General features: G+C 37.3%; 2 protein-coding genes across 2 annotated transcripts; both read left to right on the forward strand.

Moving 5' to 3' along the window:
• The first annotated feature begins 2,835 nt into the window (after window positions 1–2,835).
• On the forward strand, window positions 2,836–6,464 carry LOC131427159 (rab GDP dissociation inhibitor alpha). The gene is made up of 3 exons (XM_058590120.1): window positions 2,836–3,493; window positions 4,041–4,516; window positions 4,582–6,464. The coding sequence occupies exons 1-3, from the start codon at window positions 3,100–3,102 to the stop codon at window positions 5,041–5,043; spliced, it is 1,332 nt and encodes a 443-aa protein (XP_058446103.1). The 5' UTR covers window positions 2,836–3,099; the 3' UTR covers window positions 5,044–6,464.
• A 5,423-nt stretch (window positions 6,465–11,887) lies between these two features.
• On the forward strand, window positions 11,888–15,190 carry LOC131427160 (beta-alanine-activating enzyme). Its single transcript, XM_058590121.1, has 5 exons — window positions 11,888–12,113; window positions 12,269–12,871; window positions 12,934–14,368; window positions 14,427–14,690; window positions 14,748–15,190. Exons 1-5 carry the CDS (start codon window positions 11,905–11,907, stop codon window positions 15,156–15,158), a joined length of 2,922 nt encoding a protein of 973 aa, XP_058446104.1. The 5' UTR covers window positions 11,888–11,904; the 3' UTR covers window positions 15,159–15,190.
• Window positions 15,191–16,600: the final 1,410 nt, after the last annotated feature.

Genomic DNA, 16,600 nt, shown 5'->3' on the forward strand with positions numbered 1-16,600 from the left:
CGAATCATCGTACAAAGCGTATCGTGCAAAACCGACACATGTAAATTCATGGATATAAACCATGCGTATTTCCACTTGACTAATATGAGGGAAACACATTTCTCGGTTGAATTTTCATTAGGGCGTATAAACAAGTGACGGTTTCTCTTTGTTTCCATCTCTTCTATTAATTACTAAGCGGTTTCCAACTGAACGGAATTACAACTGGTTTATAAGATGTTCACTAAAAATATCCAGTCTGTGAAGTGCATATCATATCAGTATACAAGTGAATAATCTTTTATCATTTCTCATGAATTTTTTATGAAACTATAGATACTTTTTGTCCGTGCTTAGCGAGTGGATATCAATAATTTATATTTTAGAATTCTTAAAATCAATGATTTCGGATTTTTTAAAATCCTTTGTAAACTTCGAATTAGATATTGGGAATAGGAGCTCACTACTGACACTTATTCGACCATTCGCAGCATTCTATTTCTCAATGGTCCAGAGCAATAGAAAAGTTCACTTCACTTTTATAGACATATTTCAACAACATCAATTTGAGAACTTCTCGTACGATTTGCTTAAGTGTATATGACAACTTTATTTTTATTTCGTTAAAATCACGTGACTTCAATCGGTATAAAACAAAAATAACCTTTTCATTTTCACCAACAGCAAAACAGAAATTTTATGTGAAGTGAATGTGATCCAAAATAGTGTCGTGATGAGGATACTGCACTCAAAATAGTGTCGATCACGGTGACATCTGCAAGTATTCGCCACGCATAATGAGCAAATTTTGCACGCAGTTTATTTTATGTTTTCTGTGGATCTAGGCTCTTCAAGCTCAAGAGTAGTGAGCTCCTTATTTCCAACGCATAGCAAATTTAAAATTTCACAAAAGAATTTAAAAATTTTGGTTCTAGCCTGCATACTTAAGTTTTATTGCTGAATCTCAGCAACATAATACCGAGACTTGCACAGCCGAGTGCTCGGTAATCATCTCGGAAAAATGTGTAATTACTGAGAATCTGCAATCCTAAATTTATTACCTGTCAATTATTGATTGAACTATGAATTGCCGCGTCATCAGTAACCGAACGTGGAATGGATTTTTATTGTATGTAAAATAAGTCACAAAAGCAAAGTTTGGAGAAAGATGGTGATTTATTATGTTCATTTGAATCTAGCATACAAAAAAGAAAACATCACGCCCCAAATCAATTTCTTCTAGTGCTCCTTAACGCATCTACCTGGAAATAAGTAGATATTAATACTTATATTTGTGAAGCAGATAGTTTTCTTATTTCACTTATCTTGTCACGAAATATAAAAATTCTGTTGTCCTTCTTCCAATGTTTTCCAGCTTCACGAGCAATGGCGCAATGCAAAATCGAAAAGAGACATTAGATGATAAGTGTCTCACTGAGTTTCAGTAAAAACTATCTCACTGTTCGAAATCTCGGCAAACGGATTTGCTGATTTCGGTATATTTGTTGTTTACTGACAAGTTCAGCATAATATGCCAAACTTCGGCAAAGTACGTGCTTTACTGAGATATCAGCATATTACTTTAACGAAATTTGGAAAAGAGCATGTGGATTACTGAACAATCAGCAAAATATCGTGTTGCCTATCTACTTCGGCATTTCAAAATGCTCGAGAATCGATTTTAAGTGTGTAGGGTAACAGAGGTATTTTGGCCACTTCATATATTTTGGTCCACCTTACAAACTTTATCGATTTTATCGGATTTAATTGATGTGAAGTAACTCATGTTACATAAATTTGAAGGTAAACACATTAAATTACCTATTGCGGAAGGGTTTTTCAATGATATTACAACATTTGGTGGATATTTCTTCAAAGTGGGCCAAAATAAAATCAATCCTAAAGTGGGCCAAAATACCTCTGTTACCCTATATATCTGTTATCTCATACAAAACCAACAAACTTTGAAAACTTACTGTACGATGTTAAAATTAAATGAATCTCATTCAATCTGTTAAAAAATTATGAAAATCCACCAGTTAAAAGGTATAACTGACAGTTTATTTCGTTTTTTAATTGTATCCGACGCGTTTTCCTGAAAAATAATTTCCTGCTAAAAAACAGCATTTCCAGATTGGTTTTTCTCGCTTCGCCAGACCACAAACGAATTTCCAGACATGACAGTCACGATCTGTTTTTGGCGCACATCTACGGTCCTCCGTGAAACTGGCACCAATGGTGATAAATTGGTTGCACTGCTGAGTTCCCATCATACATCCATAATGCAAATGTCAAACTGTGAGAACCCTTTCGATTCGGTAGCTCATTTGTATATATTGAGATTTTATGGCACACTTTGGTTAAAATGATAACAATGCAATTAACCTCGCGCTCCACCAAGCGGTGAGTGCAGTCATTTCAGAAGGTACCGGGAACGAACCACATTTAAAAAAAATATTTATAAGCACGTACATGTCTTTATTATTTATCCTTGGCCAGACACTCTAACTAACCAGATATTACAAATTTTACCAGATTTTAAAAGTTTTCACAGATTTTGTCAGATCTCTACAGATCTTTACGGTCTTGGCCTCTACACGATAGATAAATTTTTGAGTCAGAGACAGATTTTTGAAAAATATCTCTGCTAACAAACCCGCTATTGGGCGAAACACCTTAATCATATAGAATATGACGAAATATTTCAACGTTAGTGATTTTCAATTTCTTCACAGCCCCTCGTTTCGAAATGACAGCTGTCAATGACGCGTTATGCATTCCCAAAAAATTTTATCTCTTTTCGCTGTCATCTGTCATCCATCTTTTTCTCCAGTCATCTGCCAGCTCTAGTGTTAGTAGCTTTCTCTCTCCTGCATTTGCTGCTGTGTCAAAACTTTTCTCGTCATCCAAGTGGTAGGAAGTTGCTGCTGCTGATCTAAAGTGCTGTATTCGTGGAGAGAAAAGAACGAAAGTGAAAAAAATCATTAACGTTTTATCTTTCCCGGACTTGAAGTGTAAAAAGCAGGAATAATACGTGGCTTTCAATTTTACTAGTGGTGCAGTTGAACCTTTTCCTATAGTTTACCTTCGTGCTGGTAAATTGTGTAAGAAAAGCCAGTCATGGATGAGGAATATGACGCCATTGTGCTGGGCACGGGGCTAAAGGAGTGTATTCTCAGCGGAATGTTATCGGTATCAGGCAAAAAAGTTCTGCATATCGACCGCAATAAGTATTACGGTGGCGAGTCGGCTTCGATCACGCCCCTAGAAGATTTGTTCTCCCGATTCGGCGTTGAGCTACCGGAAGGAAAGTATGGACGCGGTCGCGACTGGAACGTCGATCTCATCCCCAAGTTTCTGATGGCCCACGGGTTGCTCGTAAAGCTGCTAATTCACACGGGCGTAACCCGTTATCTGGAGTTCAAGTCGGTGGAGGGTAGTTACGTCTACAAGGGGGGCAAGATTTCCAAAGTGCCCGTGGATCAAAAAGAGGCCCTCGCTTCGGATTTAATGGGTGAGTGAAGTGACGGGGAAACTTTAACTGACACTGTCTTCCATTTGCTGCCTCTGGAAAATTCGCACAAATTGACGAGAAAAAAAATCGACGTTTTCTCCTTTGTAAATCGTCTCCCGTGCGGTGAGTGAAGGAAAAGGTCGAAGTAGCAAAAAAAAGGAGAGATAAAATGACGAGGGGCTCGCGGATGGGTGTTGTTTTCGATGTATGATGTAATAAAGTCTAATTTGTTAAGAAGCATCTATTTCTTTGACAGAAATCATCGCGAGAATTTACTTGATGTGTTCGTTTTCTAAATAAATCAAATTAACGTCAATCAAAATTGCGTGCAGCACGTTTTATATACAGAGCTTGAAACATGACATGAATATTTGTTTGATTGAACGTGTATTGACAAAGCAAACTCTGGTAGCTTAGAATGAAGCTGGAAAGTCAAACTGGATTACAGATGAGCAGTTTAATTTGGAAGATAATATTCATATTGCAATATTTGATAATGTTTTTTTCAGTATTTTGAAAGCAAATTATGAATAAAACTCATTTACAGGCATGTTCGAAAAGCGACGTTTCCGCAACTTTCTGATCTACGTGCAGGACTTTGTTCAGGCTGACCCAAAGACGTGGAAGGATTTCGATCCGACGAACAAGAGCATGCAGGACCTGTATGATAAGTTTGGTTTGGACAAAAATACTCAAGATTTCACCGGTCATGCGCTAGCCCTGTATCGTGACGATGACTATCTCGCAGAGCCGGCTGTTAAAACGATCAATCGCATCAAGCTGTACTCGGATTCGCTGGCCCGTTACGGTAAATCGCCGTATCTGTACCCAATGTACGGACTGGGAGAGTTGCCGCAAGGTTTTGCCCGTTTGTCTGCCATCTACGGGGGCACTTACATGCTGGACAAACCGATTGATGAAATTGTCTACGACGATAGCGGAAAGGTAGTTGGAGTGCGTTCTGGTGCAGAAGTAGCTAAATGCAAACAAGTTTACTGTGATCCAACATACGTACCAGGGAAGGTAATTGATTGGGCAATTTTTCGTTGCACTCATATTTATTCGAACATCGAACATCTTTCTTTCAGGTACGTATCAAGGGAAAAGTGATCCGATGCATCTGTCTACTAGATCATCCGATCAATAACACGAAAGACGCGCTGTCTACCCAGATAATCATTCCGCAAAAGCAGGTCGGACGTCAATCGGACATTTACGTGTCGCTGATTAGTTCTACGCATCAGGTGTCAGCAAAAGGCTGGTTCATCGGCATGGTTTCAACCACGGTGGAAACCGACAACCCAGAGGCTGAGATCCGACCAGGTCTGGAACTTCTAGCTCCGATTGCACAAAAGTTCGTATCCGTTTCCGACTACTATGAACCTACGGACAACGGATTGCAATCGCAGGTATTTATCTCGGAGTCTTATGACGCCACAACGCATTTCGAGACGACCTGTTTGGATGTGTTGGACATCTTCAAGCGTGGCACTGGCGAAGACTTCGATTTCTCCAAGATAAAACAGGAGTTGGGTGAAGAGGATCAGTAGAATGGGACAGTTCAATGATAAGAAAAAGTGTAATTCCTCTTTCTAACAGCGAGAAACACAATTAAAAGAGAAAGCTTCTCCGAATAAAAAAAATATATTAATTACGATTAATACATGGAAATATCTGCATCTGATACATTATTAATATTTACTGCTATTTTTAGTATGAGTATCAAGAATATAACTTCGAACATGTAATTGTATGACAGACAAAACTCAGCTATAGTAAAGCACTCTCCGGGCAAAAAAATTGAAAGATAAAAAAACGAATCAGAAATCATCACCATTACGACTTGTCAGTTTTGAAGGTACAGAACAAAGCAAACAAACGAACATCGAAGCATCTCCTAGGAAAAAAAGCGGAGCTAAACTAAACTAAATACCATTATGATCAAATGGATGAGTCAAATCGTTCACACTTTTTCACATATTAACGCCAATGGTCTACGGGCACTGATTTGCTACCTTTCGATTTTGTTTTTCCTTATGTTTTATTGTGAATGCTAAGAGGATTGTTTCTGTCAGATTTATGCATGTTTTTTCGCGAAACATTCACACTTCACCTACAGTCAGCAGATTTTCAATAGGAAACAGTTTCGCTTGACGAGAACGAGAAAACAGCTGCAAGAGAGACTTTACGGAATAAGTAAAAAAAAGCTCGATTATACCGTGGAAGGAAAATAGAATAATCAAATTTATCCGCGCATATTCACTGGAAAATGATAAAACATAGTAAGACTTTATTGAGTAAGAAAATATTTGAAATGCATGGCAGAAAAAAAAATGGAAATACATCTGGCAATGTTTACTGGATTTTTAAGAAAAGAAATAACATGTTTTCCTCGGCTTTTGTTTTGAACAGCTTGATTATATTATCATCGATTATTGTATGTTTGCGCAAATCATCAAATAAAACTGATTGTTTAGTAACCAATGTTGAACCGAAAACATATTGCGAAGAACGCGAAAGAATAACCTAAAACAACTTGCAATTCAACTGATTAGGGGCTCGTTAGGCAAGCTTTGATGCCAGACAACTACATTAATAAAAAAAAACATTCCTTTCCGCGAAACAAACGAAACGCAGAAATTAGGAAACTGATGCAAGCAAAAAAAAGGAGTTGATTTTTTGAATACATAAATATCGCTTTGGCTATCCACACATGGAACACAGCGTGTTAAAATATTTAGTAGAAGTCATTGAAAAATGTGCTTTCCGAATGTAGTTGAAATTGGATTTGAGTAACTTTTTTGTTTGCAATTCTCGCAACGTAATCGCTGTGTTTGAATTGTTTTCTTTTCAATGATTTGTTTATGTGATCATTCATATCGTTGGTTGCAAAGCACTAAACCGAGTAATCAAAGTAATGTTCCCAATTTGGAAGGACGAATAAAGGAAGTTTCATCACTCCGTGAGAGAATGTTCTTTTTTTTAGGATGACCCAGTTCCAAACAGAATTCCTTGCTTGTTCAGTCTCTGGTCTGGTATTCCACAAGAGAGCACTAAGCCGTACAGCTACGAATCTTCTTTTCTTTTCCTGTTTACTAGAAATATGTGAAATGTTGTGTCTTTTTTATATCTTTTATTAAACTTCGGCCTAACTGCGATCGTTTGCCAGGGGGAAAATAATAACAATGTTTACAAGTCATGTAGTCAATAACTGAATTGTACCTTACCTTACCTAGCAGTTTTGGTCCTGGGGTATCCTTTGCTGTATCAAGCATCTGTCTCCACATAACTCGCCAGCCACTCAAGGCATGAATGCTTTGTAGATCGCTCTCCACTTGATCGATCCACCTTGCTCGCTGCCCTCATTTTCTTCTTATCTCAGCCGGGTTAGATTCAAGAACCATTTTCACTGGACTGTCGTCCGATATCCTGATGACATGTCCTTCCCGTCGTAGCCGTCCGTACGGGTTCTCTTAGCAGCTGTTGCAATTCGTGATTCATACGGCGTCGCCACGTTCCATCTTCCATCTGCACTTCGCCATAGATGATCTGCATCGTTTTTCTGTCGAAAACACTCACGGCGTGTTGATCCTCTGTCAGTATAGTCCAGGTCTCACTCTCGTGGCCATAGAGAAGAACTGCACGCTTATAAAAAGTTACTCAGAGTTTGAGTATTAGCAGAGACTAACAGACATGACAGTATGAGTAACTATTTAATATCGGGTACACCCCTTGTGTTATGTAAAAGTTTTTTAATGTGGAACACATTTTTGTTTTCTATATAGTGGTGCAAACTAGAAACTTAAGAAATATACACGTAGAAATGTGGTCAGGTTTTGAACAATTACAGCTCAGTCAATTTTGTATCAATTAATAATATCATGTCACCATTTGATTGGAAATATTTCTACGTATTGATTTGAATGTTCATAGCCATGTATTTTTAATTGTATATCATTAAAATGTTGATTATTAGCTAGCAGTGCCCTATTTTGTCTGCAAAAAATCTCCGGCATACCGGATTTCCCTGCCATAGTCGACGGTTTTGAAGGAGACAAAAAGTGCCATAAAACGATTTGAAGCTTTAATTGCTATGCTCTGATCTTGTGTCAGGAAAGATTGGATGAAATCCCATGTTATGTCGTTTCGCCTGAGAAATTGACAACTACCCCAGGGTAAATTTCGAGTGCATAAGATTAATTTCTTATTTATATAAGATGAACTCGATTGATAATGAGAAAAAGTTTATCGCTTTAACCGAAATCACAGAATGGTAATAATGGTAAAGAAACGCTATAAAAATATCTACTTGCATACAAATCTTGAACACAAGCTTAGCGAAAAGAAGCTTAAATATCGATATTTGTATCGCATGCTTGTATAAACATATAATTGCATACATTTGGGCTATTGATGTAATTTCGTTAGCTAAAAAACAAATACAAATCATGACATGTGTTGGTTCATAATAAAGACTAAGCAGAATGTCACATAATATTATAAGCAAATTCCGACAAAAATCGATGCAATCTTCAATTGAATCGATTCGCTCTCTGTATTAGTTAGTAAGTTAGTATATAAGTTCCTTTTCCCCATTACACAATACAAGTAGGTTTAGAATTTTCCCTACACAAAAATCTCAGAATTGCGGAAGCAAATGATGTCTTCATGGTAATAACCAAATCATATATATATAACAGGGCTGAAAAGTCACCACTTGTGGCTGAACACCCAATTTAAATCTTAATAATTTAATTTTAACTCATATTCCAATAAATAGTTATTTAAAAAAAAAAAAAAAAAAAAAAAAAAAGAAAAAGACTAAGCAGACTCTCGTGCATTTGCGGATTCAAAAGTGTGGCGATTGATTAAAAATGACGATCATTAAAAGTTTTGGTTGCCTTGTTCCACATTAATGGCTCGAACAACCCTATGGGGCTGATCCTTGTAGTTTTTTACAATTTGGTTCCCTCTCGTTTGTCAATACCGATCAACTGCTTGCAGGGATGTCTGATTTTATAATATTTGAAAATGAATCGTCACAATAAATTATGGGATTACGTTGATAATGATCATTTATTTTTCTCAACGTTGTTCATCTAGATTATTTTTGATTGTGTTGGTAATTTTAACCCGAAATTAAGTGGCGGCAAATGAGAAGCAAGTAAATATTGTAACAAAACGGGTTCGATTTTGTATTGCGTTGGATCATGAGATATAGGCACAATTCTATATACAGTTTTGGCAATATGTATTAGATCTGTAGCCTGCAATTCGCATGAACGTATACAAAAACAATACATTACAAGTAATTCTGTATGAATGGCAACTCTGTTGGTAAATGAAAAAATAAATACAGTCTAGATGGCAGACAGGATGTTTTTGATAGGGTAACGTGGCGCCATTATGACATATGCGAGTACTGTCCCAACTAAAGGAATATTCGAAATGACCGTTAAAATTATTGAAGAATCCAATTTGAGTGTCGTGCCACCGCATAGCGTTTTGGCTACCTGGGCTGCCATGGCCACCAGACGGCTACCAAAATTGATTCAGTGACGGTTGTCAAATCCAATTTCCTGTATCTAAGTTAGCCGAGCGTTTTCATCTTCTCACCTTCGCTGAAAATGTCAAAGATTTCAATGTGGAAAAATCCTGATGGTACGGTTGTATCGTTTGAGTTGTATATCTGGCAGCGGTGAGGCAGTCGGTCACCAGAATGTCTGCCAGCCATATTTTTCCAGCTGGCAGCGTTTAGTCAGCCATCTGGCAGCCATGCGTATGCGGGGAGATTCGTTCGTATCACAAATCCGTCGGATTGCAGAATCGGGGTGAATGAGTTTTATACAAGATTTTGATTTCAAACTTTCGAATAAAATCAAAAACTTTCTTGGGTATAACCTACCATCACCTTTTCAATTTGTAAACAGTTATGTCTACTAACATGCATGACACTATGAGTAGATTCTTATAAAACTATAACTTATAAACCTACACGCTGCCAAAAAAAACCCAACGGTTGACTTAAATTCACCTAACATGAAGTAATCAAGCATGTTTTTAATTGTTGGGTGAAAAGTACTGTATCGATTGAGTAGTTTTCACTCAACAGTGTAGTTTACTTCAATAAGTTGCTGTTGGGTGAACAAATTTTGTGTGTTGCATCGCAGAAACTATCGGTCAGATTTGAAGTGAGTGCAATTATTTTGTAAAATTGCCGGTTTTAGGAGAATAATTCAATGATTATCATCAATCGCAGTGTGAGTAGCTTTGTATAATTTCTTTTTTAAACAATAATTACACCGCAATATCATTTCAGGCGATGGAAGATATTGAGATGCGTTCGATCGCTCAACGGTGCAGTTCCAGTAGCTCAATAGAGCAGCCTTGGCAGTTCAATTATATAGTCTGAAGATTTAATACTGTTGCAGCTCCAATTGCAAAGTACAATGAATATAAATTCCCATAAGTGTGATTTAATTTTATTACCCATTCTGAATTTTGTAAATGTAACGGTAACAAACCATCTGAACATAATTACATTGTTGAAATATGTAAAAAGATAAATATTAAATAAATAAAGTAATCATAGTTGACTTTATTGTTTGCGTTTTATTTTTCAAACCATCGAACGAAAACTGAAATCAAATTACCCAAGTTGATTTTTATATCGCTTGCGTAGTTTCTACCTAATCAGTACTATTGATGCTTTTACTCAAAAATAAGTAAAACCCATTTTACCCAAAATTGGCTTCCTGCACACAACCCCTCTATTGAGTGAAAATTAAAATTAGGTAATTTTTTGGCAGCGTGTATATTGAACTACGTGAACTATTTACTATTGGTACACCCCTTGTGTTATGTAAACGTTTCCTGCTGCACTGATAAAAAATTGCACGATCGATTCATATGTAAACACTACTTCAATTTAATATGCTTTTTCATATCAATACATAACCAAAGCGATTTGTTTCAAGATTTCATGTGCAAATTCGCTAAGATGCGAGATTAGATTATTTTTCACTTAGCTTTAAAATCTATGTGGAAAAAAGCTTTAAAATCTATGTGGAAAAAATGTGACATTCACATGAAATGCATATAGAATCTAGAGGTAACAATATATCTGTTTCAGATAAACGTAGCATTATTTCCACTAAATATAACAGTTTTTACACTCATTTTATGAGTTAAGTGTTTATTTTCATGAATTTCATCTGTTCTACAAGCAGTGATAGATCGAATGCTTTGCACATGATGCTAGCGTGCAAATTATTTTCAGTGTAGTTGGTGTTTGAAATGGCCGTTAAAATGACTAAAGAATCCAATTTGAGTGTTCTGTCTGTTAAAGTGTGTTTGAACTATAAGGTAAGCAAAAGTGAGTACAAATTGCTCACTAAATCCTGTCCAAGTCTTGAGAATAAAATTCTGCATAAAATTTTCAAAACGACGAAGCGATGTTGAAAAATAATCGCACAATTTTAAATCCTATTTAAAAATGTGTAATTGAAACAACTTCATCGTCCAATTTGTATGCGTGCAACGTATCATAGTGACTAATTCACAATTTTCAACTACAAAGATAACTTTTAGGCAAAAACGACACTTACGTCGTTTTGTAATTTGATCATGCACATTGGACAGTATGATAAGTCGTTTTGCTATTATTAGACACGTCGTTTGGCGAAAGTCACAGTGTTCATTCGTCGTTTTGTTACTCGCACTTGTGTGGAAGCCAGTTTTGCTCGAAAACATTAGTAAGAGCTAGTTTTGCATGTTAAGTGGCAAAAATGACAGTCGACTCGTTTTTAGTGTGTTTTGATAACTTTCGCTTTTGTTTGACGAAGGATTCATAACGGTTTCTACGATTGGAAACAAATCAGTTTCTTTCCAAATTAATCAGTTTATTTTTCAACAAACACTTAATAGCAACTCGATCCCATTAAATATCTCCAACTCTACAGCAAGTCTCACTTTCATAATATCACACTAGATCTGCGTTTTCGTGAAAAAACTATTTTGTCGTAAGTCCGCGCATACACTTTTGTTTATGATTTGGTACATTGGTCAAAACTTGGCCAATTGACGAAAGTAGCATTTATGATTATTTTTCATTGATTTCGACATACTTCAAATGTGTTGACAGATTTTTTAGTGAATCTATAGTGAATCGAGGAACGGTATTCGGGTTGTGCGTGTATTAGGACATTCCTAACAAAATGTAATAAAAATCTCGGTTTGTTTACTTTTGTTACTTAGGTCGTAATGAACAGAATTGAAAAATTGTATAGGATATCTTTTTTTCAGTGTATACCTGTCATGAATCGATTACGAATAGTCGCTTGCTTTCGATTATTAATCGATTTATTTGGCTAAGCGAATAAAGAAAACAAATGCTTCAGAATTAGTAAACAATGTTGGATATTGATGCTTTTCGTAGGTTCTCGACTGCTTACGCAATTATTTATCATTCTAGCAATGAGCGCAAGATTAGCTTTACATACACTCAGTTGCTTACAGCAGTTACTAGTGTGAAGCAAGTCATCGAAACTCAGAAACTCGTTGGACACTGTTTCGGTGTTTTCATAACGCATTCACCGGCACTGATAGCCGTTGTCATTGGGTAAGTACTCAATAGGGCTCAAAAATTCAATTATGTTGTAATTGCAATTAAAGGCAGTTAACATTATAAAACAAGTCTGTTAGATATAGTTTGCATTAGGTTAAGATAAAATAACTGATTAGAACAGGCACGATTGACATTTACCCTATTTTTAGAATAAACTATTCGGAATCAGTCTTTTATTGTTTAAACGCTAATTACAACATTCCCCGCGTCATAGAGGAATTGATACGTGTTGGCTCCTGCTATTGTTTCTGCCTTGATAAGGATGTTGTGCATTTCAGCAAAACTGAATCAAATTTCAGAATTCTAAATATTTTGAATTTACTTGACGAGAACATAGCTTTGCTGCAATTCATATCGGATGTTTCTTCAACAAAAGCTGCGTGTGGTATTGCATATTACATTGGTACATCCGGTAGTACGGGTCAGCCTAAGTTGGTTAAAGTACCCAATCTTTGCATTCAACCAAATTTGGAAAAATTGAAAGATTTACTTCAAGTGACGCAGGATGATCGCTTATTCGTATCATCGCCCTCATCGTTTGATCCATTTGTGGTGGATGTGTTTCTGGCAGTACGGAATGGAGCCTGTCTAATTTTGGTGACAAATGAAATTCGTTTGGACTCCGAACGATTGCTAGGAGTATTGTTTGTACAGGATCGTGTCACCATTATGCAGCTGACTCCATCACTTTTTCAACGTTGGAACGAACAATCCGTTGCTGATGTGATTCTCAGGAAAGATAGTTCCCTCAGGTATTGTATTTATGAAATTGAAAGTTTTCAACCTTGGGTTTAATATTAAAACAGAATTATAGGCATTTAGTGTTAGGCGGTGAACCATTTCCGGTGCAAATGAAGATACCGGATCAGACCTCAACTGCCATTCACAACATATATGGAATCACCGAGATTTCTTGTTGGGCAACTATTGAAACAGTTAATCCCAAAATTGTAGGTGGTGACATATCTTTAGGATTGCCACTGGATTGCTCAATTGAGTTGCAGTTAAGGCAAGTTGACGACAACGATATTGTTCTGTCCAAAAACCAGGAAGCATATCCATTGCGAGGTCAGCTTTTCGTAGGCAGTCGCACTCGTAAATGTGTGGTGAATGATGAGCCAATGACAACGTTTCTCGCCACCGAGGAGGTTCTCTATCGAGGCACCGGTGATCTTGTCGAACTACGACAGGACTCCAAATTCTACTACCTAGGTCGCTGTGATGAACTGGTCAAAAGGTTCGGTACACGAGTAAGTTTAGTGTGTGTCGAGCAGATGGCGGATCGATGTCATGGGGTAAGGAAAAGTTGTGCTGTATTCGACGAATTAAACCATAAATTGGTACTGTTTTATACGACGAATGACAAATCTGATCACGAAGCAAGCATTACTGAAAAGCTCAAAACAGTACTTTGTAATGAAATGATGCCTGATGAATTCATTGAAATTAAAACATTTCCATTGTGCAAGCATGGTAAAATCGATCGGAAAAGTCTTGTTGGACATTATCGAAAACATTGTGAGCAACAGAAGCTCACTACACATAGTGACATACGTGAAACATTCAATGAACAGATTTACAAACTTTTAGGAGTAGGCTGTGCAAATTCTCACAAGTCCAAACGTCAAAAATGGGATGGTAAAATCTCATTTCTGGATGCAGGAGGTACGTCCATTCAGGCGATTCAGTTAACTACTTTTCTGCAAGACTACGCCAGTTCTCCAATACCTCATTTGATCGGTTTACTGTTGGACAAGGCAGTTTCATTGACGGATATTGCATCGTATTTGGATGAAACTACCCACTTGATCTCATCGAATAGTTCGAAGGCTATAAATGTGCATGCTGTGAAAGATAGTATGGAAATCTCTATCGGAGCTCGTTTTAACATGAACAAATGCATCGATGCAAGCCCGACTACGTTTTATAGTAAGATACATAATCGAAACTTTTTGGCAGTAGGAAGTCACTCTCACAAAGTGGTTGTAGTTGATACACAAAGTGACCAGATTGTTTCGGAACTTATACTTCCTGATCGAATAGAAAGCGCCGTTAGTTATTTGACAGATCAAGAACATGGTTTTGTTGGATGCTATGATGGTTTTTTGTATTGTTTCGATGTGTTAACTTCCAATATCCTTTGGAAGTTCAGTTCCGGTGGGATGATTAAGGGTAGAGCTTTAGTATCCGATTCTCTAATTGTATTTGGCAGCTATGCTGAAGAATACAATCTTTTTGCTCTGGAATATGTAAGTTATTTGTCATATATCTCTACACAGAACTTACGGAATCATATTTCCGATTCAGAATGGAACACTTGTCTGGAAGACACGAATAGGATCAAAAGGGATTCTTTCCTCACCACTAGCGTTGCATGATAGATTTGCATTTGTGGCCACCCTGGATGGTACTTGTTTGTGCTTCACAATTAAAGACGGGTTCCAAAATTGGTCGAAAAAACTCAATTCACCGGTATTTGCCAACTGCAGCGTCGTGGAACATCTACAGTTAATACTTGTAGCCGAGGTACAAGGAGTAATTCATTGTTTTACTAGTCAAAATGGAGAAGAGGTGAATCACCTTATTACTAAATGTCTGACAAGTTTTTTTCAAACAGTGTTCTTTTAGCTCTGGTCAGTTTCAACAGATGGTAACATATTCTCTACACCGATAGTACAACAGCAGTCCGATGATTCCGTAAGGATTCTTCTCGGTTGTCATGATAAGCATCTGTATTGCTTCAGCTTTACCAACAATAGTGCCTGCGAAGGCGCCAAACTCGTTTGGAAAATAAGATTGCAGTCTCCCATCTACTCAGGTCCTGTGTTGTTAGATGACGACTTGATAATTGTTTGCAGCACATCTGGTTATATCAATTTGGTTTCGCTAACGAGTACTCAAGTGGTTACAGTTATTAAATTGGGTGGAGAAATATTTTCGACAGCAGTAGTTGTGGATTCAAACACATTTTATATTGGTTGTCGTGATAATACACTATATAAGCTTGATAAAGTCAATTCAAAAGGTTCGAATCAGTGAGATTCGATTTTTTTTTTATAAAACTAATATAATGAAGCTACTGTTTCATAAAACAATAAAACGAATAAATCTTGTTTTTGTTTGATTAATATCCGATCTGTGGCCAAAATCAGACCCTGTCAGCTTGGAGCGAAATCTATCTTCAGTTCAGCAACGCCATCGCACGGCATCACATTCAACATATCATGTCAATTGTATGGGTGCGCAGCCCTGCAATTTTGGCGCGCACGAATTTGACATTTCTCTCCCCTACTTATGTGTATGAGATTTGATGCGGACTCACCTGAGGGCGACATGCTCGCAAAAAAGGATGTTGCCAATGATTTGTTCGAGAAATGTGAGAGCTGGTTATCCTGTTAATATGATGTCTTTGCCAAAATTGTAGTACGACTCGATGTTTGAACAATAGTTTACGAAAGAAGTCGTGTACTGGCTAAGCACTGGAAAAGAGGCTAATTTAAGGACATACAACATTTGCCAGTTCTTCTTGACAAAAAAAAAACAGTGATTCCTAAACTGGTCCCTTCAGTCCACTAGTGGGCATTAGCTCAGTTTTTGTGGGTAGTAAACTCAAAATTGGTAACAGGTCGCAAATAGTTGGCTTCGATACTTGACAAATCTGTCTGAGAAAGGCCCTGAGTAAAATGTATTCATGATAAATTTATATAGACATGTGGATAATATATCCATGCGAAAACCCATTTCATTCCAATCTATCATCTGCAAAAATGATGTGATTAGTGCTTAATTCAATTCTTGTGAGATTTGTGAGTAAGAAACCGAAAGTAAGAAGATGAAATTTTAAGTGCTGTTACGACCAAGAATTGGTCAAATAAGAATGAGTGTAAATAGTTTTAATGTTTCATTAGAATTTCATATCCTGTCTATAATCTAAATTCAATTCATACAAAATACAGAAAATAAATGTTTGGAATTCAGACCCAGAATCCTGCTTCCCGGTTCAGAATTCAGGTTGAGATCTAAAATTTCTGTCAGGAATTCCGACCCAGTATCTAGACCTGGGATCAGAATAATTTTGATTTAGAATCTGAGTCCAATTTCAGAATTCAGATTCAGACTAAGAATTCCGGTCCAGAATCGAAGTCCCGATTTTGGTTCATCAGCTGCTTGGATGGCGACTTGAAATTGATGCACGGCACGGTCGATGTCTTCCGTAGATTCAAGTGGAGCGTTGAAGTCAACTCAACCCAGTTCACTCGATGATAGTCCTTTCGAGTTTGAACCGGGCCTCGAGTCGCCGTTTCGTGGATTTGCTGGATGACCGGGTAGTGGTCAGAACCTAGATGATTAGCGGCTTCGGTAGATCCTCTTGGATGGTTAGCGGCTTCGGTAGATCCAGGTTGGTCAGGAACACATCAAGGGTGGAGGGCATTCCAGCTGGTGATAGGTAGGTGGGACGTTCGGGAGCGTTGACGATAAAG

The sequence above is a fragment of the Malaya genurostris genome, chromosome 2 (assembly GCF_030247185.1).
Source record: "Malaya genurostris strain Urasoe2022 chromosome 2, Malgen_1.1, whole genome shotgun sequence".
Classification (NCBI taxonomy): domain Eukaryota; kingdom Metazoa; phylum Arthropoda; class Insecta; order Diptera; family Culicidae; genus Malaya; species Malaya genurostris.